This window comes from Charadrius vociferus, unplaced genomic scaffold, assembly GCF_000708025.1.
Source record: "Charadrius vociferus isolate BGI_N301 unplaced genomic scaffold, ASM70802v2 scaffold430, whole genome shotgun sequence".
Taxonomy (NCBI): Eukaryota; Metazoa; Chordata; class Aves; order Charadriiformes; family Charadriidae; genus Charadrius; species Charadrius vociferus.
In genome coordinates this window covers 105,848-129,920 of record NW_009646541.1, presented here as the reverse complement: position 1 = coordinate 129,920, position 24,073 = coordinate 105,848, and the positions used below count along the sequence as shown (strand labels likewise).

Here is a 24,073-nt window from a genome sequence, read left to right as displayed (position 1 = left end):
GGCCCCCGGGCCCCGGCGGGCCCGGCAGAGGGCTCGTCCCCCGCCCGCGGGGCTGCTCGTAACGCGAAGTACACGTCTTCATCGCAGCGTTTGTGAAATGAGGCCGCTTCTGGTGCGTCTGCCATGTGCGGTTGCTGATGTTCTTCAGTTTACTATTCAGCTTCAAGCACTGCCTGTGGGCTGCCCTGAGAGAGTGGGATCATCGGCTTGGGTGCTGTCCTTTTGCCTCCATTAGTTACACTTCACTGTAAAAACGGAAGCTTTAACTTGCTAACCAGATGTTTGCAAACTAGATTTCATCGTTCTATTTCTTTTTTTTTTTTCCACATCTCCAGAGTGAAATCCATAAATAAATACAGGGTTTGAGAAGAGTTAGTGCTCATGAGGATGTGATGTAGACACTTTGTCACAAAAAAATATGGAAAAATTATTTTTGGCAGGTGGAAATTCGAACTGAGGCTCTTTTAAAAGTATTGGTTATTGATTGTTTTAAAGTGGCTAATCGATAATTATGGGAATATCTAGTTTTGGCACGCAGGAGTTAGAACTCTGTTTCAATATTTTTCAGATAAATCTTTCTACATAAATAATCTCAGTTCTTGACTAACAAAAGTACTTGTCTTGCCAATGTTCGTTTTAGCATATGTGCTGTTGGATGGTCTTATAAATGTGTATCCTGCATGTTGTAGGGTATTAGGTTACATGTGACAGAACTGGAAAAATATTTCTTAAAGCATTTGATAATTTGTTTGTAAGTCAGTTATTTCAGTTGGCGATGGAACACAGGTGATACATGTGCCTTCTAGTCTTCCAGTCCTGTGTTTAGCTTCACAAAACAGCAGCGAAGTAACTTAGAATAAGAAAGTGTTTGCTAGTCTCCATTTCATAGTCTGTATTGCTCTTTGAACTCGTATGTTTGTGTCTTAAAGACTTGCGCAAAATTGTGTGCAAGTATGTAGTTGGATTCTTTTTGTCTAGTTAAGTGCTTGATACACTGTGTCTACATACAGGATTATTATGTTCATTTCTGTCTATTCAGAAGCTAGGCATATTTTCCATCCTCACACCTATTTTATTGCTAAGGGTTAATTTGGTTGACTTCTCAGCTGTATGAATAATACAGTGTTAGTAGCTGAATTACAGTGCTTAAGTTTGGTCACTCTTGCTGGTCTGGCTTTCCATCTGTGTGTCACTTCTTGAGCTTCCTTGGTCCTTTCCGCTTATCCTGATGACTCCCCAAGGAGAAAGGCAGTCCGTCAGTGTCAGTGAGCCAAAGCTATGTCAATGCCTATGATAACATTACATCTTCAGGAACACCTCTGAGCTGGACCAGCTTTAGATTTGGACCATCTCAGGTGCATTACTTCAACTTTTTTTTCCAGAATGGTGTTGACGTGGTAGAACAGCTGATCCAAGTTCAAGCACAAGAAGGGATGTGTCAGATAACCACTTAGATGCAATGAAGGTTTAGTTCAGATAATGATAGTGGTCCTTAAAATACTGCTAGCTGAAGATAGCTGTGTACCCACCACACCCCACTTTTCTTGTGGGTGGAATAAGAGCTGGCTAAACCAGCTTCTTCTCCTTTGAAGATTTCCTTTGTTCACAATTTTGAATTTCAGGTAGAGAAATGGAACAATGTAGGAATTTGTCTTTAATCTGTTACTCTTTAATGAATCAAAACTGTTGTATTCTTGCACATGAATCTAAATATGCATTCCTTGGTTTGTCTGTGGGCCTACAAAGTCTTTTGTGAGAAGTGGTTATGAAAAAAAATGACTAATATAGCCTAAAAAGTTAGCCTTTTGTGTATTTTTTTTTTCTTGTAGGCTTCTATGGAAATGTCCTTGTGGGACATGCTTTCATTTTATATGCAGGGAAAATGTAAGATAGGGTAAATAAGAAATTTGTGTATTGTTTTACTGTAATATCAGATATTTAAATTCCTCCTTTCAATCCTTACAATTATTGTAGGCATAGCAGGTGCTTCACTGCATATGTTGTAAATCCTAGGCAAGTGATTACCTAGCCACAACTTCAGTGTATTGTCAGCTACCTGGAGAATGGCTTACTCCTGAGGGATTATCTTGAGGTCCAGTAAATAGTAGGAAGTTAACTTGCAGCACTCATCAGTGTTCTCTTCTGGATCTGTAACAATTTGAATCAGCTTTCAACTTTGCAGCAAAAAGTTAAAGAAGGAGGGGGAAGGTGATCCAAAATACCTTTGGCAGTAACTTCAACCACTTTTAGTCTGTGTGGTAGAAAATACTGTCTATGGAGTGATTTCCCCATACCCACTGCTGTACTTTTGAAAGCAGTCGGGTTTTTGCTGTATGTTCCATTTTCCTTCTACTTCTTTGCCTACCTGTTCCAAACAGTGCTCTTAAAGTTGTCATCGTCTATGACTGTGCTTATTGGGACTGGTGCCTCTATCTTCCCATCAAGTTTTTTGCTCATCCTCAGTGGTCTGTATGGTTTTGTGCTCTCAGAATAGCTGTTGTTAACTCTGGGGTTTTTTAGGAACTTTTCCTGTGCTTGACTTTTTCTTTTCCCAATTTTCAGTCTGCTGCTTCCCGCGAAGGGCTCTCTTCTAACTTGTTTCTTAAACATCAGCTTCTAGCAACTCTTCCTGCTCTTCAGTAATCTTTACGTTGTACGCTCTTCACTGAATCTTTGACTCGCTCTGAAGCATAAATGTCATCTTAGCCATTTTTGAATAGTTGCTACAAACCAGTAAGTAGTAGCTATAAATGGGAGAAGTTTGTGGGTGTAATCTGAAGTATGCAGGTTAAGTTAAAATGACATAACATGGAGGGTTATTCCTCTCACCTCTTCAGCTTTCTTTAGTTGTTACCATTACTGATAGATTTTCACAATTTCTGGGTCTTTGTTTTTGTTATACAAGTTAGGGTCTTTTAACTTTTTATGTGTGGTTCCTACAAGCACATGGAGAGCACTTTTTTGAGTAATAAATACTACAAACGACAACCTTCTGTGAGTACTACATAATCTTGGTGGTAATAGCATCTGTTTATGCATAAACTTTTGTGAAGCCTATCGCCCCAAATTAATGGAAAGCTTCACATGTAATAACCTGTTGAAGCTTAAAGTTAAAGAAGGTCCAGGTTTTTGGTAGTCTGAAATTCAAAGAAAGCATATTTCATCACTGCTAGAGAACTTTACAGTGCTGTTTCCGGGCAGAATAATTTCTAGAATTCCAAAACCAGCAAAATTCTGTTAAAATGTCTTCAAAATGTCAACACATCTCACACCCTTTTTCATTTGTTCTCATATTTTAAATGTTTCTACATGCGTTTGGATTTTTTTCCCTGGTCTGTGAATGCTATATATAGTCTGACTCTCTTAAGTTTTGTCTTTATGTTCTAATTCAGAACTACAGTGGCATGCACTTATTTTCTGTCTAGTCTGGCATCTTATTGTGGTCTTTACATAAGCTTAAAACTTACTGCAGATAATTTTTCATATTTATATGGCATGTGTGAAACTTTGCCGTTCATTTCAGCACGTTTGGCTTTTTTGTTAGCAGAATGGCTATTCTTGTCCATTTAAGTACACAATACTAAAAATGTCAATAAAACAGAGATAATCTGCCAATTCTAACTGATATTTCTTTAGAATACAGTAATGCGATCAAGTTAATAAGTTGCAGGGGCATGACTGATTACACTGTGAAACGATCAGTAATCTAGACAAGAATTAAAGTGTATGTTTGAACAGATAGCTAGGGATAGTTTGGGATTTTATTCCTGGAAAGGTTTAAAAATAACCTTGGTTTAAAACTATTTGAGAGATTTTTTGGATAGCCTTGTCTTTAGCGATTCTAGTTCAATCCATTGAGGACTGAATCATTGGTGTAATTTTTCTGACTCTTCTTGGATCTACAGGTCAGTACATTCCTGTAGTTAGGTAATGCTATTTTGAGAAGTGTGTTTAAATTCATACCATTATCAATAGGGTTTAGTTGATGGATACAGAACAACCTAATAGAATTGACTTGAGGAATAGATTAAAGTTAGATATGGCTAGAACTCTACAGAATGTATATCTAGAAGCCTACCACATAAAAATAATGCAGTGTTGTTGTGCACAAAATTAGGAGCTTCAACGACTTACAGGTGTACTTTGTACCTTTTAAGTGTTTTTATCCCAGCGTGGTACATAAGCCACGGCTCCAGAGTTGCAGTCCTTCTGATTGTTCTCCCTTCTGTGTATGGGAAACTTCAACAATGCTGTAGGCAATCTCTTCCCAGTAGAAAGAAGCCCGAAGCTGACAGCACAGGGACTGAACAAACCATCTCGCCAGCAAGTACTCCCAAAGTTTGTAAGATGATATAGGAAAGGGGATTAGAGTGGTTGAAGAATATCCAGAGTATGAAGAGGTGTGTGCTTGTCTTCACTTGCTGCATGCTTAAATATGGCTTTAAGTTTCTTGTCTTTGACCTTCATTTTTGTGTTTAATTAAAGGTTTAGACAGAGCATGAGTTCTCAAACATAATTATAATGATGCTAAGGCGTGCAGAGCTTCCAGTATGGCAGATAGTTTTGAATTATGCTAAAACTTTTGTAACGTGGGAGGGAGGTACGTGTTAAATTTCTTTTTATCGAAGTCATCCGGTTATAATTTGAGCAAGGCTACTAGTCAGAGCTTGAGTAGTGAATCTTATAGTTGTCTGCTCTTTTGGCAATGTTGAGGACTTCGTGAGCTAGTTTCAACTCCTGAAACAAGTTAATAGTGTACGTGTTGAGGTCCTCAGTGTAAAGTATTTTTTCAAGAAAGACTTCGAGTTAACTGTTTGAAGTTTGTTGAGAAACTGCATAATCATGCCTCTTAGCAAGGAAGTATTGTTGGAGCGTTGTGTATTCACTTCAGTTCTTTCTCTGATAGTGTTCATTCACTACAAAGTTTCTTAAATGATTCTTGAATCATTTTCCTGAAACTTGAAGTGTTCCTCTTCTCTTGCTATCACTATTCTTTTAATCTTTCTGTCTTCCTCCTCAATCATGTAGACTTGTGTCTTAGTTTCTTGTATGCTTTTTCTTTGCAGAATTACTTGGTGATGTACTGAAAGATCAGCCGCAGGAAGCAGATGGAATTGACTCGGTAATCGTTGTGGATAATGTTCCCCAGGTTGGACCAGACCGGCTTGAGAAACTGAAGAATGTCATCCACAAAATATTTTCCAAGTTTGGTAAAATTATCAATGAATTTTATCCAGAAGCAGATGGGAAGACAAAAGGGTAAGCCATGATAACTCCTACTGGAAATAGGATTGAAACACTGCTCTGACTTACCCTTGATTATTAGTGTCAATACTTTATGGCCAATTTTTATGGTGACTTCACAGTCATGCTCATCACTTTCTTCTGTCTTATTCAGTACAATCCTGACATCTAGGCTCAGTGACAAACAGAAGTTCCAGAGGGAGCTGAGAAGCTTAATAGCTCATTAAGCTACAGCATGTGTGGGAATTAATTATGGATACAGTTTAGCTGGGTTTGTAAGACAAATTGCTGTGCAGTGCTAAATGAGGGTTTTTTTGTTAATTTTCTGCCATGGCTAATAAATAGGTTAAAGGTCCATTTTCGTTAAAAGTTTAGTAGCAGTGGATGTACTGTTTATTGCAAAACGGACTGACAATATTAAAGCTCTGGTTGGCAGTGCCTATGCTTACATTAGTGACTCCAGCTTCCCGAAGTTCAGGGAGCCCTTCCCGGGATCCTTTTCCCCTTTGCCAACTTCTGATCCCTGTTCCTGGTTAATTGCAGCATCTGAAATTGAGAAGAAAGCTGACCAGAAATCACCAAGCCCAAAGGTAGAGGGCAAGCGAAAGAAAGTTTTAGGGAGAGAAACCAGGCAAAAATAAATCTGATAAATATGATGTGTTACTGCGGTCAGAGTAGCGTATATTCCTGAGTTTGGGAGGAATTCATAGTTTAGAAAGCATAAAAAAACGGTGGTTTTATGGAATGGAGGGATTGTTGGTTCTATAAGGTCAGGGTGAGAAAATTATTCTCTCTCTCTGTGTTCATGCCTCTCTTTGAGGCAGTGTTTGACAGTCTTGAGGATGCCGTTAATTTTAAGACTGCTGGGCTACAAGCTAAACTGCATTAGTGGCAAGAAGAAAGCTGAATTATATTCAGTGTCACTGAAAAACAAGAGTTGTGCTTTGAGATTCCTGTGGTGCCGAGATTTACAATTTCTAAACATCACCTCTCATTCAACTGGAAAGAGCTGCATACTTAACCTGCCTGTTACTAGCTCTCACTGTTGTTGTGTGTTGCATTGAACTTGCATTCATCACTTAGTCTAGTGCATTTACAGGAAGGATATCAGTTTAATTCAGGTTGAGCCAATATAGCTAAAAGTGTGTGTATCCCTGTGGCCAACATGGAGGTTAATTGCTTTTGACCGTACTTGGTTAGGGACAAGACAATAAGTTATTTTGTAGGTGCTCTGTACTGACTTCTTAGTTTATCTGCATTGTTACTTTTTTTATTTATTTATTTTCTTTTTTATTATGAGCCTATTATGTAGTCAACGATGACATCCTACTCTCGCCTTTCTTCGTTGTAGGTACATCTTTCTGGAGTACATGTCTCCATCTCATGCAGTGGATGCTGTGAAGAATGCAGATGGATACAAACTGGATAAACAGCACACTTTCAGAGTCAACCTTTTCACAGACTTTGATAAGTGAGTGCAACTATCGTATATGTCTGTGGATTTTGGGATTGTAATCAAGAGTACCTGCACGAAGTGTAACCAATCAAATTGCTCTTTCAGGTACATGACAATCAGTGATGAATGGGAAATCCCTGAGAAACAGCCATTTAAGGATTTGGTAAGGATTTTTTGCAAGACTGGAAAGAATATTCAGCATAATATGAAATGAATACTTCATTGCTGAAGTGTTCGTATGAAAATAGAAATGATGTGTTAATAGTGTTGTTATAAGTAGCAGTAGCAATCGTGTGCTCCTGTTCCTTCGTTCTCACTGCCATGAAGTGACAGCAACAACTGAGTGGTTCTGCTTAGTAGTTGGTAAAAGTTAAGAGTAAACAATGATTTTGCACAAGTCATTTAAAAATAGAATTTTGAAAGCATCTTCTCATATTTTTTAATGTTTAAGGCAAACTTCTGTGTTTGTTGACCACTAGCTTTGTAAAAAGTCCTGTGGAGGAAGGGATAGGTTTTAAAAAAAAAAAAAACCCACCAAGGAACTCCTTGAGTTACATTGGATAAGAAATGTTAAACATCATCAGACCACCTTGGAGGTCCACCTTTTTATGATCAGTTCTCTCACCCTCCAATAACTGGTAGTTTGAATTATTTAAATTGGATATTAGGAAAAATTTCTTCACCAAAAGGGTTATCAAGCATTGGAACAGGCTGCTTACGGAAGTGGTGGAATCACCATCCCTGGTGGCATTTAAAAGACAGCTAGATGCGGTGCTTAGTGGTGGTTTTGACAGTGTTAGGTTGATGGTTGGACTCGATTCTAAAGGTCCCTTCCAACCTAGATGATTCTGTTTAATTTCACTTTAAAAACTTGCTTGCAATGGTAAGACTCCAGAGTTGCATGCTGTTTGTAAGACCGACTTCCACCTGCCAGGTGCATATTAATTTGGGGAACTTGTCGTCTTAGCCTTTGACTCGTCAATAATCTTTTTGCTTCTGTTTTTCTTAGGGGAATCTACGATACTGGTTGGAAGATCCTGATTGTAGGGATCAGTACAGTGTGATCTTTGAGTCAGGAGACCGCACATCCATTTTTTGGAATGATATCAAGGAACCTGTTCAAATAGAGGACAGAGCAGTGAGTGTCCTGGAAGTGCTGTACATTGCAGATACACTGTCAGTCTCATTTACTTTATGACATTTCAGGTTTTTCGTTTTTTAAAAAAAAAAAAAGGTTTTTCCCCATTGCTGAAATACTATTTTTTTTCCTTTTTTAAGAGAAGTGGTGAAATGACACCTTTTAGAATTAGACTTAGCTGCTTAGGTAAAACAAATGTGTAGTTAACCTGTTTATAGTGTTCTTTTTTTTTTAACTGGTCCATAATGCCTATTAGCTTCCTTCATCTGTATATTATACATGATTGAGAAAGACCTGAAAGTGCAACGTCAGAGTTTGAGGAGCCGTACTATTCATTAGAGCTGAGTATGTGCTTAAGTATGCTGCTTCTGATCACTTTTTGCTGACCACGGAGGTGCAAAAGAGGAATAGCTGGTTTGGTAATAGCATATAAAAGGGAGAGTTAGCGTGCCTGTCTGCTGTAGGCAGTTGCCTTGCTGAGAACTGTTGGTACCCAGAAGCATTTACTTTAATAACCATTGTGCATTACAGTAGAAAGAAGTTGGCTCTGGGATGATGAGTAATTTTGCTCATCACCATGGTCTCTATTGCTGATACCTCTCTAACTTAGCTGAAGGTCAAGAGCTATACTGTTTTTAAGACATTTGCAATACTCACCCTTACTTCTAAGAAGAGTATGTTCTTACCAGGGCTGAAAGACAGTAAGGAAACCCAAGCCTGTTAGGTGGGTTTAATTGTTACTATATAAAGGTGGTCACTGTACCTGGAAAATGTTTTTGGTGATCAGTAAGTTGAAAATGTCTCAGTTGACAGTTTTCAACCTGAAGAATAAGTACTGTGCATTATGTGCATGAAATTAAACTCCGCAACTAGTCCAAGATACCACTAATTCTGAGATTGTCACTTAGTGAATGGGTTTGTAAAATGTGATGCTACAAGCCACACATTTAATTCTTTCTCCTTTAGGAGAATCCAGCCTGAAATTAAAACTTTGCATATCCTTTTTTTTTTTTTTAATCCAGCGGTGGACAGAAACCTATGTACGTTGGTCCCCAAAGGGTACCTACTTGGCTACGTTCCACCAGAGAGGCATCGCACTTTGGGGTGGAGAGAAGTTCAAGCAGATTCAAAGGTTTAGTCACCAGGGGGTGCAGCTAATTGACTTCTCGCCCTGTGAAAGGTATGGAGTATGGCATTGGTTTGGGTGAAGGGATCAAAAGCACAAAGCACATGCGTTCTTGCTGCTGTGCTTTCAGATCTCATGTAGTTGGGGTATTCTGTTCTCCTTTGCCTTTGGAAATACCGCTTTTCATGCATAAAACCTTAGAATGAGTGAAACTCTAGCTTTTCTTTGACTTCAGGAAAGATACGTAACATAGTCTGGAATAATTGGTGTACAAAACTGAGCTGAAAAGTTTTGTCAAAGACATTATTATCCCAAGGGAGAAGATTGTATTTTTATGCTTTAGTTGGATGGGATGTCTGTAGCGTTAGATTTCTAGTTCTCTGAAAAGTTTCAGTTGAGTAGCATCCTCCAAGTCTGTAATACTGAAATGAATTCCTTAAGCTTTCTTTAATGTTACAGAGCTCTTTAGAGAAGGCTAAAATAATTTCAGGACTGAGATGCCTTTTGTTTTGCTACTTTTCAAGTAACATATTTGGAAGCAATTGGGTTTTATGTTTTATTGCATCAAAGAGAGATTACTTATCTTCAAATGGAAAAGTCTAGCATATCTATAGTTCAGATTGGCTAAAGTCAATGGATTTATATTTGCTTCAAAACCAATGACGTTCTCGCGGCAAAACTATATAGTAGGTAACGGTGTATTTGGTGAGTTCCCCTCTCTTGTAACATCAGTATGGGAAGACTTGCACATAAATCTTAGAGTCTTTTCGGCCAGAGGAATGCCAGGGAAATACTGTGTCTTGGAAGCTTTCTCCCTCATTATCATACTGTTCTTATTTTTCCTGCTCTTCAAAGTAGCCCGTTAGAGAAACTGTCATTTGAAAGTGCATTGTATTTAAATATTATTTGCATGAAAGCTTGCTTGTACTGATGTATTGGATGAAGTTTTGAATAGTGAAATTGCTTATTTCTTTTGTAGGTATTTAGTGACCTTCAGCCCTTTGATGGACACACAGGATGACCCTCAGGCTATTATCATCTGGGATATTTTGACTGGGCAAAAGAAGCGAGGATTCCACTGTGAAAACTCAGCTCACTGGCCTATTTTTAAGTAGGTTGAGAAACAGAATACAGAGAACAAGTAGCCTCAGACTCTGTTTAATAAAAAGGCAGTTCGTATCTAATTTTTTTTTTTTCGTTTTATTTACTTAGATGGAGTCATGATGGTAAATTCTTTGCTCGAATGACTTCAGATACCCTCAGCATCTATGAAACACCTGTAAGTTCTTGCTGTTTTTTTCCATAACACTTATTGCATTACAATTTCAGTCTTTCCCATGGTATCTATTTCAAATGATACATTTTAATAATGCACTCTAGAGCTGGGCTTAAAAGGGTAGAAATCCGTTTGCTTGTCTTGTTCTTTCCTGGCTGAAAAACTTACAGCTGAGTCTGACTGTAAATTTCGCAGCACACTTCTAGAAGGACTCAACAGTTCAATGTACTACTTACAAGAGTCAATAGGATCGAGGTTACGTGATGCTTCCCAGCTCTCAGTAGCAGGTGACTGCCAAAGTACCCAAAACACTATAAATTGCAGCCTAATCTATTCTGTTCTGCTTTTTCATCATAATTCAGGCTGCTGTATTGATTCATTCTGTACAGCAATTTTTATTTTATTTGTAATTGCGGTATGCATATGTTCACAATAAAAAGTAGGGATACAGGATCTCTGAAAACTGTACACAATTTCCTAGTTTATGTGCTCTAATAATAGGGGCATAAGAGGCGTGTGTAAATATAGGAACGTTACTAACTTGAAAATTCACACCTTTCTCTTTTAGTCCATGGGCTTGTTGGATAAAAAAAGCTTGAAAATCACTGGGATAAGGTGAGTATTCCTTTGTACAGATAACAGCTCTCTTTAGTTGGAATCTTTGTTTGTGGCTTTGTTATAGTGAGAGGAATCTTCAGACTGTTGACGAGAGCAGATGGCCTCGTGTGCTGAAGTGGTCAAATTAGACAAACTGGCAAAAAGGAGTGGAAAATTCTCTGTTTATTGATGTCCACAGTCGACAGCTTCTAGGCTTTGAAATCCTTTTTGTGGTACTGCTTAATCCAGGGTCTCGCTTGGGAGTCCTGTTCCTTGTCTACAAAACCAAACTGGAGTGCAGTTTATTTGGCAGTATCTCTTAAGATTTGTATGCTGGGTTAAAACAGCGTGCTATAGGACTGCCTGTTGGCAAGGTCCGGGTTTGGGTTTGTGTGTCTCTCCACAATAGGTGCTGATTACTGTGAGAGTTTTTGAGGTACCTCTCTGAAGCAACAAGAGAATTAAGTGTACCCAGGTGCAAGAAGATTGTCTCCAGTGTAATTTAATAGGGGCATTTTGCTCATTGGTTTAATCATCCTGTTTCTTAGATCTTTGGCACTTACACTGGTGTAACCTGTATTCTTTAGTGAAATGTCCTGTTTTGATAATATTGCTCATATAGCAAGTTTAAATAGCAGGTTAAAAATCTGTCTTGGTATGGTGTGTGTAAGTTTATTAAACTGTTGTCAGTTGCTTGTCTGTATCTGTCCTTATTATTGAGAGCTGATATTTGTCCACAGCATTCAGATACAATGATGAAAATGGTTTCTGCTTATAGTATCTCTAACTAAAAATTAAAATGGCATGTTTTTAACTTTCTTCCTGTAGAGACTTCTCATGGTCTCCTGGTGGTAACATAATTGCTTTCTGGGTGCCTGAGGACAAAGACATCCCAGCAAGAGTGACTTTGATGCAGCTGCCTTCTAGACAAGAAATTCGTGTGCGGAATTTGTTCAATGTTGTAGATTGCAAACTACACTGGCAGAAGAACGGGGATTACCTGTGTGTGAAGGTAGACAGGACTCCCAAAGGCACACAGGTATGTGTATTCTGATTATATTCATAAAATTTGGTTCTATCTCATGCTGACATCTCATTTTCTTACAGTACTGTCTTTTAATATAGGCAGTGTAAATTATATGATGATAAAGCTATTTTTCTTTTTTTTTTCCATTTTAATTTGAGGCATGTAGAGAGCAAATGTATGTAATATTTGCATCCAAGATTTGCTTGGACTTTAGTGTCATCTTGGACTTGGGTTGAGAGCTATGTGCCTCACCTTTTTTCCCCACTCACTGTTAAGCAGTTGTTGAACAACCCATAGGTCACGGTGCACAATGTGCCAGATGTTTATCTGTATTAATTACACTTCATAACAGTCTGAAAATAAAAAAAAATGCTGTTGTACAATTCTTCAGTTATGCTTTATCAGAACGGAATCGTTTAGAATGTGTTGGATAATGAGTTATACAGTATTTATCTGCTCTCATTAAAGAAACAAATCTTGACTCTGTCTCATCCTGCGTCCTGACAGGCTAATTGTGTAGTTGTCCTTCTATGCCTGGTGATAAAACTGTTTGTTGTACTGCTTCTCTGCTGGATAATGAGCTGATCTTTGCCTTTACAGGGAGTAGTGACCAACTTTGAAATATTCCGAATGAGAGAGAAACAGGTGCCAGTGGATGTGGTGGAAATGAAAGGTAATCCCAAGTATTTCCTTACTTTTGATCTTAAACTCTGAGTAGATGCTTGCATGTTTCTTAGAAATTCCTGTCAACGCGTGACATAACTAGGAAGTTAACTCTTCTGAGAGGAGCTACAGTATTCATGTTCCAGGGCTTATCCTGTAAAAATGAGAAAACTTTTGTTGCTACTCATGCTTGTGACTGACTTGAAAAATTACAGAACTGAAAATCTTTTATTGATAAAGATGGTAGGGCTGATCAAATTGAGTGTATTTTGTAGAAGATGAGAGACACTGGAGCTATTTTTTGACTGAAACACTTCCCGTAACTCCCTGCATTTGCCTTATCAACCTGTGTTTTATAAAGGTAGTCTGCATGGCAGAATCTCTTAACTGATGGGTTCCCTTTTTTCAGCATCTTGAGTTTCTTTGGCAACTGCTGGAAATCAAAGATTTATATTGTCTTTTGACAGAGTTTTGACCCCTCTTTTTGTTTGTTTGTTACAGAAAGCATCATTGCCTTTGCGTGGGAACCAAATGGAAGCAAGTTCGCTGTGCTGCATGGAGAAACTCCACGAATTTCAGTTTCCTTTTACCATGTTAAAAACAATGGGAAAATAGAACTTATAAGTAAGTGAATGAAAAACAAGTGAGAGGTGTGGATACTAAGCATTTTGCATGGCAACAGATGCGGTTAACTCAATATTCTGGCTGTTTGTGGTGGACAGTATGGCAAAAGGCGCTATGCCTGACACTGTATTTTAGAAATCTAATTTTCTGGTGGCAGCTAAACTGTTTTCACTTTGAATCTGTCCAGGGTCTGGGAATAAAAGGCCTGCAAGCCAGAATAATTTTGCGGCCTTAGGAAGTTCATGTGAGATGATAGCACAGACTTTAAGAAAGAATTTATTCCCAAGTTAGGTGTTGGGGTCTTCTGATACTCTTCTCTTCTTTCTTCTGCTAGCTTTGGATGTTCTGGTGCTACTGGGTTTTGTCTTTAGAAGTGTAGAGCTAAGGACTGTTGTTAGGACTTGCTTGCAGAGTTCAGCAATGTCTTCAGGAACGGGTGGAGTTAGCTACTTGTAAAGCTAATTGATGGCATTGGATTGAGATCTCTTTCTGAATTTGTTATCTTTCTTTCCAGAAACCTTTGACAAACAGCAGGCAAACACGATATTCTGGAGTCCTCAAGGGCAATTTGTAGTGTTGGCTGGCCTCAGAAGGTGAGTATTGCACAGGTTAATGAACACCATGTTCATTTTAAGGAGGAAAAAGACTAAGAGTATCTCATCAAGAAGTATTTGATATCTCCATGAATGTTGCATTACTATGTAATCCTGATATAGCTTTGCAAAGGAAAAGAAGGGATGCAATTTCATAATGTAGCTTAGTCCTTTGTAACTTTTACTTGCTATTTTTGCCACATCAAATGACAAATGCTTTTTTCAACAGAAAAGTGGATATTTAGAAACACTTTTCAGCTGTTTAAGTTAAATACTGACTAGCAAAAGACTGGTACGAGCCTGTGGTTGCTGTGAAAATTTATCTTTGTAGTGAGGACTTGTAAAGATGCACCTAGTGAAACGCTTTTAAAAAACCTGTGCTAGTGTGTAAAACAATCTGTCTTGGTTTGTCTTTGCAGCATGAATGGTGCCTTAGCATTTGTTGATACATCTGACTGCACCATGATGAATATTGCCGAACACTATACAGCTTCAGATGTGGAATGGGATCCTACAGGCAGATACATTGTGACTTCTGTGTCTTGGTGGAGCCACAAGGTACTAGTGCTTTGTTTTTTGATTTGGGGTTTTTTCGCTCTTTGTTCTTTCTCTTCCAGAGGTATTGGGAAGGGCTGTTGGTTAGGAGGAGGAAATTAACACCTGTCACTGATCATATGACTTAAAACCTGCACCATAGTTTTATATGTTAATTTCTGAACATCAGGATTTATGTGGGCCATTAGCTTAACTGGTTGTTGAAAATAAGTTCCGGAAGGGCAGTTCATGAGTCTAAACTGACTTTTAGACTCATTGTGTCCTTTTTCTGAATTTTCATTATGTCCTTAGCAGTTTGAAACTTTATCTCCTTGTGGTCCACACAGAATAGCAGGATTTATTGCGCCTGTCACTACTTTTGCATGGTTCCAGCCACTGCACTTTAATCCTCTCCTGTACAAGTATAGAATCTGAGACTTAATCTGATAGAAGGGCTGGCTTAGTTTCAAACTGTTGTGATCTTTCACAAGGTAACTTCTTGCAAATCTTCAGTGGAACAAATATTTTGTTGAGGAATTTGATTTGTGCAAGAAAGACAGTGACAAAAAGAGCCCCCTGGTTCTGTGGACTAATGGTGATGATTTTAGACGACAGACCCTTAAGATTGAGAACCAGTGTGTGAAGTTGTAACTTATCTTGACTGAGATGGTGCGCTACTCTTCCAGGTGGACAATGCATATTGGTTATGGACCTTCCAAGGCCGTCTGCTTCAGAAAAACAATAAAGACAGGTTCTGTCAACTTCTCTGGAGACCACGACCAACTACCTTGCTCAGTGAGGATCAGATAAAGGTAGTGTATTCCAGTGACTCTTTCTGCTGACGTTGATTTGGTGTGTAAGCACACTTGGCTTACTCCTTCTTGAGGATGAGCCTTGAACTGTTACAGAATCACACGATTGCCTTTTGCCCTGAATTGGGGTGGCAGAGAAACAAAATCAAAAAACCCAAACCCCAAACATACTGCTGTAGGAGCCCTCACTTCTGGGAATGACTGTAGGTATTAACTGTTCATTAAGCACAGAATAGACATGGTGACCAGTTGTTCTTACAGTTAGGGTGCAGTGAAATGGTATAAAGAATAACAAAATTAAATTTAGCTGTCCAGATTTCACTAATTGCATGTGCACAGAAGCATTTACATGATCTGTAAGCCAGGAATTATAATGAAGGGGAATTGCCTAGAAGAGATACATTTTTCAGAAACGCAAATCCTGCTTAGGCCTACTGAAAGAGTTCTCAGAGAGTATGATTGTTTGGATTGCTAGTCTGATATCCTAGTTGAAATAAAATTCCCTGTTTTACAGCAAATTAAGAAGGACCTGAAGAAATACTCCAAGATATTTGAGCAGAAGGATCGCCTGAGCCAGTCCAAAGCTTCAAAGGCAAGACACTTTTGGAATATAATAATGTAGATGAAATTCTTGTAACCTGTCCTTAGTTATTTTGTAACGGTGATATGTAAGTTAAATTTCTTTTGTAACAAACATCTGTGTTTATTTGAATGTAGATGTATAGTTAGTTCCAATAGGTAGTTCAGACAGATGCTACTTAACTCTCAGGTTAAACAATAATTAATCTGGAGAGGCACTGGTGATACCTTATTAAGTAAAGGTGGTAAAATTTTGGGGTTCTTAGTGACTTGCTGTATTAGCCAGTCTTTAAGAAAAGTTCTTGAAATTGAAACAAAAAAAAAAAACCCAAACAAAAATAAACCCTCACCAAGACAGCTTGTTGATTACATAAGAGAAAGATCTTATTTCTTTTAAGTCAGTAGGAAGTATGGTCATGGGAAAAAAAGTTTGACTTGCTAACAAATGCATCCCATGTGGATTCGATTTATTGGGGAGGTTTAACGACCTCTTCCTGCCTCTGTAGGAGCTCGTGGAAAGGAGACGTACAATGATGGAGGAGTTCAGAAAGTACCGCAAGATGGCACAAGAGTTATACATGGAGCAGAGGAACGAGCGTTTAGAGCTTCGAGGAGGTAAGCCGTGCGTAGTAATTGTAAAGACTTACTGCTAGGTAACTGCAGCTGCTTGCAGAACAACTATCCTGTTCTGGGGGTTCATCCACTTCTCTCCCTCCGTTTCCTGCCAAACCTAGTCCCTTGTTCTCTGAAGGTTGTTTATACTTTTTATACTGAATCACAACAGATGTCTGTCTTAATTTTTTTTTTTTTTTCCTCTTTAATGGGAGAAAGCTCAGCTATTGCTGGCTGCCAGGTTTTGGTATCGGTGTTTTACCTCACCTCTTTACACTTCGAAGCAAGCATTGGCTTGACCTTGGGATAAGACAGTGAAGAGATTTGGGTCTTGCATTAAACCAGAAAATCCTGTGGTGGGAGACCGTAATGCTTGTTTGTCATTTAATTAATTTAGCATATCCTTGTTACAATTTAAAGCACTAAATATCTCTTATTTTGCTGATGGTTTAAGGTCTGTTGGTGCCAAGAGCATTAAATCTTTCCCTTGCTCCTTTGTTTCATGCATTCAGTGTTTATGTTTTCTCCATTCCAGGGGTAGACACAGATGAGCTGGACAGCAATGTCGATGACTGGGAGGAGGAGACTGTTGAATTTTTTATCAATGAAGAAATTATTACCCTTGCAGAACCAGAGTAATTAATAAAACTGTGGTAAGATAGCATAACTCTCAGTAGAAAGAAACAATTTCTGTCAGCTGTTGCTACAGATTCAATAATTTGCTTGAGAAAGTTATGTCTGTTTGTTGCAGGAGTGAATGTGTTATTCTCTGAGTTGGTCTACGTCTTCTCGGTGGCTAGAGGGGACAAGCAGAAGCTTTTTTTAAAAAGTAATCACAAACAGTCAGATTTATGAGCTGTACTAAGCAGAATAATGTCCTGTCTTCCTGGAGAGATCAAACCCACAACAGTCCAACAGTCAGGGTCAACTCTTAATGTAGTGTATTGCAGACTCCACAGTTCTGTCAGTAGAAGGAATTGTATTTATTATTAGGTAGAATTTTTGCCTTTCATAAGAATTGCACATTAGTTGAAGACTGGACAGAGTTTAAATACTGTGCTGAAGATTATACAGCAAGCTGACTGTGGGCTGATATAAATTTGAGTAGATGTCCTTTAGGGAGCTTGGTATTGTTGTATTGAGGAGGGAGAAGATATTTTAATAGTGAAGGCACGTAGGACTTAAAACCTGGAATGCGTTCCTGCTCTGTCGTGTTTAGGACTTCACTGGAGGGGAGACTGGAAGTGTGCCTTTCGCAGCTCTAAGTCACCCAACAGCTGTTCAACCTCCACGTATCTAAGGAGTTGAAATAAAATATGAGCAGTACCAGTAGAAAAAATTGATAGCCTTGATACCTCTGAGTATAGTTGGATCTGGCTTATCTGTGTCCCATACACAGGAGATCTTTTATGGAAGGAAGTGGGAGAGAAGCTGCCTAGTGTCTGCATTTAAACAAACGTCAGTTTAAGAACAGGTGAAAAACATGCTTTTGTAGCCTTTCACCAGCATCTAGCGTCTGTGGGTAAGGTTGAGCTGTCTGTACAAAAGTACAGTAACTAACTCACCTCTTCTTTTCCTTTTCTGCAGCACCACCATATCTTGTGCTAAAGAGAAGTTTGTTCATTTTCAGAAAGTCTACATCAACTTTGGAATTTTTAATCCATATTCTTGCACTCTGGAAGGGTGGATGCACCAGATTTTCTCCATTCTGACACATTGTAGTGCCTTTAAGTCTTGCTGCCTGCTGCAGTGAGATACTGGAAAGGCGCTGCTTTTAAATTTTTATTCCTTTTTTTTTTTTTAGGGTTTGATTTTTTTCTTTTTTTCTTTTTAAATCCACTACTACCAGTATTTACTTACTGACTCCCGTGCAGTACTTGCCAACTGGCAGTTTTTGACTATTGCCAGTGAGGTGAGATTCATCAGTGCACTTCTGTCTTACACACACGCACGATGTTTCTGTTTCAGAACTCTTTCTATGTCCCGAGTGCATGGACAGGTGTTCATTTTGTTTGGGGAAAAGTCAACAGAACCATTTTTCGTATGATGTGGTTTAGTGTGCTGAAGCAGCACTACAGTGGGCTATATCCTCCTCCTTTCAGATTGTGAAAGGACATCTCCCTCAAAGAGTTGAATATGGAAATAAAAGCAGACCTATACTAAAACCAGGCTGGCTACGCGTTGTTTGTAGGGAATCTTTCCCTGAACGATGAAAGTCAAACATACCCACAGTAATAAGAGTGTGTTTGCTATATTGACTATATGATTATTTTGGATTTTTTTTTTAATCTCAGTTCCTCATGGCTCTTCTGGTTTTGTGTTGTGGTTTGTTTCTTACAGTGATGGTACGGCTCATCAGTCTGACAAGTTGACCTGTGACTAGAAAATGAGTGGATTTCTTAAACCATTTGCAAACTGATACTAGACTCAGGAATTACTGGATTGGTCTAAGGCTTAGTGAACATAGCAGACTTTCAGAGAAACGCTCTGTATACACATGCCTTATGCTCCCTGTTACAGTACTGGTTTCATTTCTAAAGCCCCTTGTGCTCAGAGGGGAAAAGTGTATTTAAAGCTGGTGGAGCAACTTCTCTGTATTTGTATTTATGAGTAGAAATTCATTGCTGGAGATCGTCAGAGCAATGAAAGAGATTGCTGGCCTGCTGCTTGCCCTTTGAGGGGAGAGGAGAATGAGGATGTTCCTGTCTCCTCTCCTGAACCACCCAGTGAAATTGGTAATCTGAGCCCTCTTGACTGGCTGTTTTCAAACCCTGAGCTCGCTGCCGTAGCAGTGTCTGGCAGAGCTGAAGTGGAAGGCAGAGAGTACCCTTTGGCGGAGGGTTGCCCCACTCAGCTGGAGGCAGCCAAAGGACAGTAATTTTTTTGGCGCTCACTTTTCCTTTGTCCTTAGGTGAACTTGCTGATAGCAAACGCATGAACCCCTCAATCGACTCCCATGTTCTCTTCACCAGGAAGACTCTTCAAAATAATTGTTCCATAATGATGCTATTGACTTAGTTTCAATAGTTCTCTCTTTAACCAGCAGGTGTGGTTTTTTTGCAAAGTCTATATTAGTTTCCAGTTTTCTGCATCTGTTCATTCGTAATCCATATATACATATATAGAGATGATTAAAGTTTTGTCCACAGTATTACCAAGATCATCTTAACTGGACTGGAAAAAAAAATATTTACTTTCTGGCAAAACAATGCAGAACAATTGCTAGCGCATCGGTTTTCCAGTAATGGCTTGAACTTCCATAGCAGGAAATCATTTTAACTACCCTTTAGTTGTGAAGAGCTTACTTCTCAACCATTTTCTAAGTTATGAATTGAGTGGAAGGTTTGGGTTTTTTTCCCCTGGTCTCCATGTGATGAACTTTTAATAGGCTGTTGTGCTTTATTCCTGGCCATTTTCAAAGTAAAGAAATGTAATGCCAATGTTAAATGAATTGAGTCCTCTTCTAACCTGCTTTGCTGAAGTTTGGATCATCAGTGGGGAAAAGAAAAACAACAAAAAAAAGTAAAACTTGTTGCTCCTGTATGAGCTTCGGAAGCTGCCAAGATGTTGTCCTGACCAGCCGTTACGGCCTCTTCTCATCTGTAACGCTGGCGTTTCTGACACCGCTCCCTGCAATTACTGTGTCTTTTCTGCAGTGTTCCTTACTCCAAATAGTTTTTGCAAATTATGTGCTCCTGAAATGGCTTTATGGGTATGTGTTTGGTAAGCTAATCTTTTTGGCATGTCTCGGAACAGCACGAGGAGTCGTAGCAGGGAGGAAGGGTCTGGTGGGATTGAATCCATGTTGGTTTGTAGCTTCAAGCGCTCTGTGCTGCCGGTTCTCGGGCTGTGGCCCTCATCGGGGCTTCTGCAGGATGGTCAAAACAGAAGCAGGTTTGTAGGTACTGTGTAGAGAGATGTACGGGTGGGGAAACGGGCTTCCAACAGCAGTCGTACCTCCACTGAATGCCTTCAGGGGTCCAGAGTTTGGGCTGGGGAGAGAGGGAGGGAAAAGAACCTGAAGCATTAAGTAGGATGGGATCTCTCGTTGTGTTTGTTAAAGTATTGTCTTAAATATTTTTAATGATTGTTCTTACATAGCAAGATTAACGAGCAAGTCATATAATCCTGGGCTAGTCTTCGCTTTCACAGTCGTTATTTTGAATTTGTAATAAATAAACATTCTCATGACCTTTTAACCATCTACAGTCATTAATGCAAACTTCATAGAGAAAGTTTTGTTCACTTGTTGTACTATGTTTTCTTAAATTCTAATATTTTTAATAAAGCCTTACTGTAACTTTTATGAGCTTTGACGTGTTTACTGTCAATAAATAATGAAGACAAAAGGGGACTTTGTTTTTTTAATAGACTGTTGTAATGAATGGACTGACGCTAAAAATGCCAGAGAAGTGCCTTGCTGAACGTAGGAGTCGCGACACGCCACTGTGTGCGAAGTGACAACACGATGGCAGCTGGCGCTTGGCTCAGGGCGGTAGCGATGGTCGCGGTGGCTGGTGTCAGTCCTCGCACGGGGCTGGGGGGGACTACGGCACTTTGCTGCTTCTCACTCAGCTTTTGCTTTTGTGTGTTTGGTCCTCGGGGAAGGGGAGATCTGGCATCCTAGAGGGCAGAAAATGAAGGCTGTGACCCGCTCAGCAAGCGGCTGTGCAGATGGATTTGCACGTAAAGAACTAATTTGGGCTTGCAAGTGGGCTGTGTTGCCTATCCTCACCCCCTTCACTGTGTCCCGTGAGAGGTGCCGTGGTGGCACACTGCTTCCCACAGTCCCTGCCTCTCCTCCCGCTGTCCCCGTAGTCATCTCCCACCCGGGGGAGCGCAGGTGGTGCCTCTCCCTCCCTTCCCCAGAGAAGGCGATTGCTGCTCCTGCTGCCTCTGGAACCGCTCAGTCTCCTGCCTGTGCAGCCTCCTGAAGGACTCCAGCTCCATGTCCACCTCCCTGGGCAAACCGCCCAGCCCCGAGCTGGTGCCATCTGGCAGCTCGGCCATGAAGGAGCAGCAGCTTACGGTGAGCCCGCTGGTTTGGGGGAGGACAGGGGATGGGGAGGAGCAGCTGGGTTGTCCCCAGCCCCGGCATCCTTCCTATGGTGTTCCCCAGCTGTCCTCTGCTGTTCCTGGGCTCTGGGGCCCAGCTGGAGGAAAAAAAAAAAAAACAGATTTGCTCTCTTTGTGCAAAGCTCTCAGTGGTGCAAAGCAGAAGTTGGGCTTAAGTATCCCGCAGGGGAAACGACCTCCTCGTAGGGGAGGTGAGGCTGGGTGAGCTGGCAGGCGGTGGGGGGTTGTCCTCCTTGAACAGCACATTTCAGCGTGCCCATCTCTCTGGGATCTGTTTGAGGGACGGATTTGTAACAGGCAGCTCAAAGCAGTTGGGATTACGGTCCTGCCTGAGCCCCCCGCCATGGCTCCAACACCCCGGCATCTCTGGTGACCAGAGTAAGAGGAGTGCTTTGAAAACGTAATCCTTTCCCAAGTTTCAGCCTTCAGCCCTGTGGCGCGCTCTTAAACTGGAGCATTGTCCTCACGTTGTGCTGCAACACGCCTGAGGCAGAACCAGAAACCTCTGCTCAAAGTGGAATCGCTTAAAATAAAGTCAATAACATCTAGAATATGTTGCATTCCTCTCTAATGCAAGAAAAAGCCGTCGTACTTGGTGTGACCCGTCTCCACATGCTACTTATTAGGGTTTGTTTTCTTACCCCCAGTGGCCAGGGCTGCCAAATACGGGGATTAACCGGACTATTCCGGAGGTTGAGGCTGTCCAAGAGAGACCTGCGCTGTCCCCTGCTCCGCCTGCAGGTCGGGCCGTTACAGTGGGCGAGAGAACATTTCCAAACGCTTCGAAGAGACGAGTTCAGCCCATGGGAGTGAGACGCTCATAACAGTGTCGCTCGGGCGCCTTCAGGGAGATGATGCAGCTCAGTTAATTGTTGCGTTCTTGTGAATATTAAAAGCTATGCAAAGCTGGGGAGCCCACCCCGTCCCCCGGCATATTCACAGCGAAGAAATGTGCCTTTGCTGCCGCTGGAACTACTCAGAAACATCTACTGCAGTGCTTGAGACTGGGAGCTGTTTGTGAAACCCTCATGCAATTGATGGGTAGCTTGTTATTGTGGAGATAAATCTGGTTCCTATAGTAACTAGTTGCTTGTGACTGGTGGGGCTGTAGAAGTCTTTCACTAATTGCACACACTCCTGACGAGGCATCGTGTCTGTGCATCGCGCAGGGTTTTATCAGCACCAGCGCTCCCGTCAGGAGCTGCGAAGGGGATGCTGCTCTAGTTTGTGAAAGGGAAAACGGAAAGGTGAAAGTCGATTTTTTTCAAATCTCTGTTGTTAGCTGAGACACCAAATGCAGCTTTTGGGTGGGATTTCAAATTGGCGGTCTTCCCTGGAGACCCTCCACCGGGCATACAGGTTTGGGATCTGGGACTGTGCAACTCGCCCACAGCTGCGGTGCGTCAGGAGCCACAACTGACCCACGCTGCCTCCAGATCTGGGGGCTCAGCACAGGAGAGACATGGACCTGGTGGAACGGGGCCAGAGGAGGCCCCGGAGATGCTGGGAGGGCTGGAGCCCCTCTGCTGGGAGGACAGGCTGGGAGAGTTGGGGGGGTTCAGCCTGGAGAAGGCTCCAGTTATTGCGGCCTTCCAGTACCTAAAGGGGGCCTACAAGAAAGATGGAGACAAACTTTTAGCAGGGCCAATTGCGATAGCACAAGGGGTTGGGGCTTCAAACTAGAAGAGGGAAGATCTAGACTAGATATAAGGAAGAAATTTTTTACGCTGAGGGTGGTGGAACCCTGGCCCAGGTTTCCCAGAGAGGTGGTGGCTGACCCATCCCTGGAACCATTCCAGGTCAGGTTGGACCAGGAGCAACCTGATCTAGTTGAAGATGTCCCTGCTCATGGCAGGAGAGGTTGGACTAGATGGCCTTTAAAGGTCCCTTCCAACCCGAACTATTCTATGAAAATGGAGTACTGTGTTTCTGACTGATTGAGCTGTGGCACAAGGCACCGGCAGTTAATTGCTACTTTATAATCGCTGCAGTCCTGCGATGAATTCCAGCTTCCGAGGAACCCCGTGGGCCCCGCGCAGATCAGGGCCAACTTGCTCTGATCTGGTTGAACAGGCTCACAATGGTTGCTACCTGGGATTAAACAAAATGGGTACTTAGTGAAATGCAATTCCCTTTCTTTGTCACGGATAACTTTAATCAGTGTTTTGGGAACACCGGGGGAATCGGTAAGCGTGCTCAGCTCTATGGCTGTTGGTACCACGGTCCCAGATCTCTGAAGGTTCCCGCTGGCAGCAGCATTGTCACGGCTGAGTTCATTCTGCCGCCTTCTCTGTCAATCAGTTGGAGTCTCGCTGTGTTAGAGACAGAAACGGGGGAAGAGGGAGGAAGAATTTGTCAAGATAAAAGTGCAAATCATGAGTGAATTAACTGGTTTAAACTTTATAAACTTTCTTAAACTCTCCGGGCCCTCAGCTTAAGGTTTTAAGATTGATCAGCAGGAGAGACGCAGCGAGAAGCTGTAGACACCGCTGGTGCTCGCACAGAGCTGAGCCCTCTGGCGTGGAAGCCCGAGCGGCCCCGGCACGCACGAGCCCCATGTGTGTGTGTGTGTGTGTGTGTGCTGTGTGTGCAGGTGGCCCTTCGCATCCGTCCCATCAACGAAGCAGAAGCGGAGGAGGGAGCTGCCCTCGTCGCTCGCAGCCTGGGTGAGCAGGTGAGCTGGGGCTTGTGCCTGGGCTGCAGGAGAGCCCCTGCA

General features: G+C 41.2%; 2 protein-coding genes across 2 annotated transcripts in view; both read left to right on the top strand.

Annotated features, from left to right (window-relative positions):
* EIF3B (eukaryotic translation initiation factor 3, subunit B) overlaps positions 1–18,449 on the top strand; it is a 23,679-nt gene extending 5,230 nt beyond the window's left edge. Inside the window, exons 2-19 of the mRNA XM_009886039.1 lie at positions 5,067–5,259; positions 6,596–6,715; positions 6,806–6,863; positions 7,710–7,838; positions 8,861–9,018; positions 9,944–10,075; positions 10,177–10,243; positions 10,809–10,855; positions 11,666–11,876; positions 12,465–12,537; positions 13,029–13,151; positions 13,666–13,744; positions 14,164–14,302; positions 14,965–15,090; positions 15,605–15,682; positions 16,176–16,284; positions 16,817–16,934; positions 17,869–18,449. Of these exons, the coding sequence (XP_009884341.1) occupies positions 5,067–5,259; positions 6,596–6,715; positions 6,806–6,863; positions 7,710–7,838; positions 8,861–9,018; positions 9,944–10,075; positions 10,177–10,243; positions 10,809–10,855; positions 11,666–11,876; positions 12,465–12,537; positions 13,029–13,151; positions 13,666–13,744; positions 14,164–14,302; positions 14,965–15,090; positions 15,605–15,682; positions 16,176–16,284; positions 16,817–16,920 (1,946 nt within the window). The 3' untranslated portion in view covers positions 16,921–16,934; positions 17,869–18,449. The remainder of the gene's footprint in view (positions 1–5,066; positions 5,260–6,595; positions 6,716–6,805; positions 6,864–7,709; positions 7,839–8,860; positions 9,019–9,943; positions 10,076–10,176; positions 10,244–10,808; positions 10,856–11,665; positions 11,877–12,464; positions 12,538–13,028; positions 13,152–13,665; positions 13,745–14,163; positions 14,303–14,964; positions 15,091–15,604; positions 15,683–16,175; positions 16,285–16,816; positions 16,935–17,868) is intronic.
* Positions 18,450–21,229: 2,780 nt separating this feature from the next.
* The window catches only part of KIF19 (kinesin family member 19), a 15,930-nt gene continuing 13,086 nt past the window's right edge, over positions 21,230–24,073 (top strand). Inside the window, exons 1-2 of the mRNA XM_009886026.1 lie at positions 21,230–21,310; positions 23,951–24,031. Coding sequence (XP_009884328.1) covers positions 21,230–21,310; positions 23,951–24,031 — 162 coding nt within the window. The remainder of the gene's footprint in view (positions 21,311–23,950; positions 24,032–24,073) is intronic.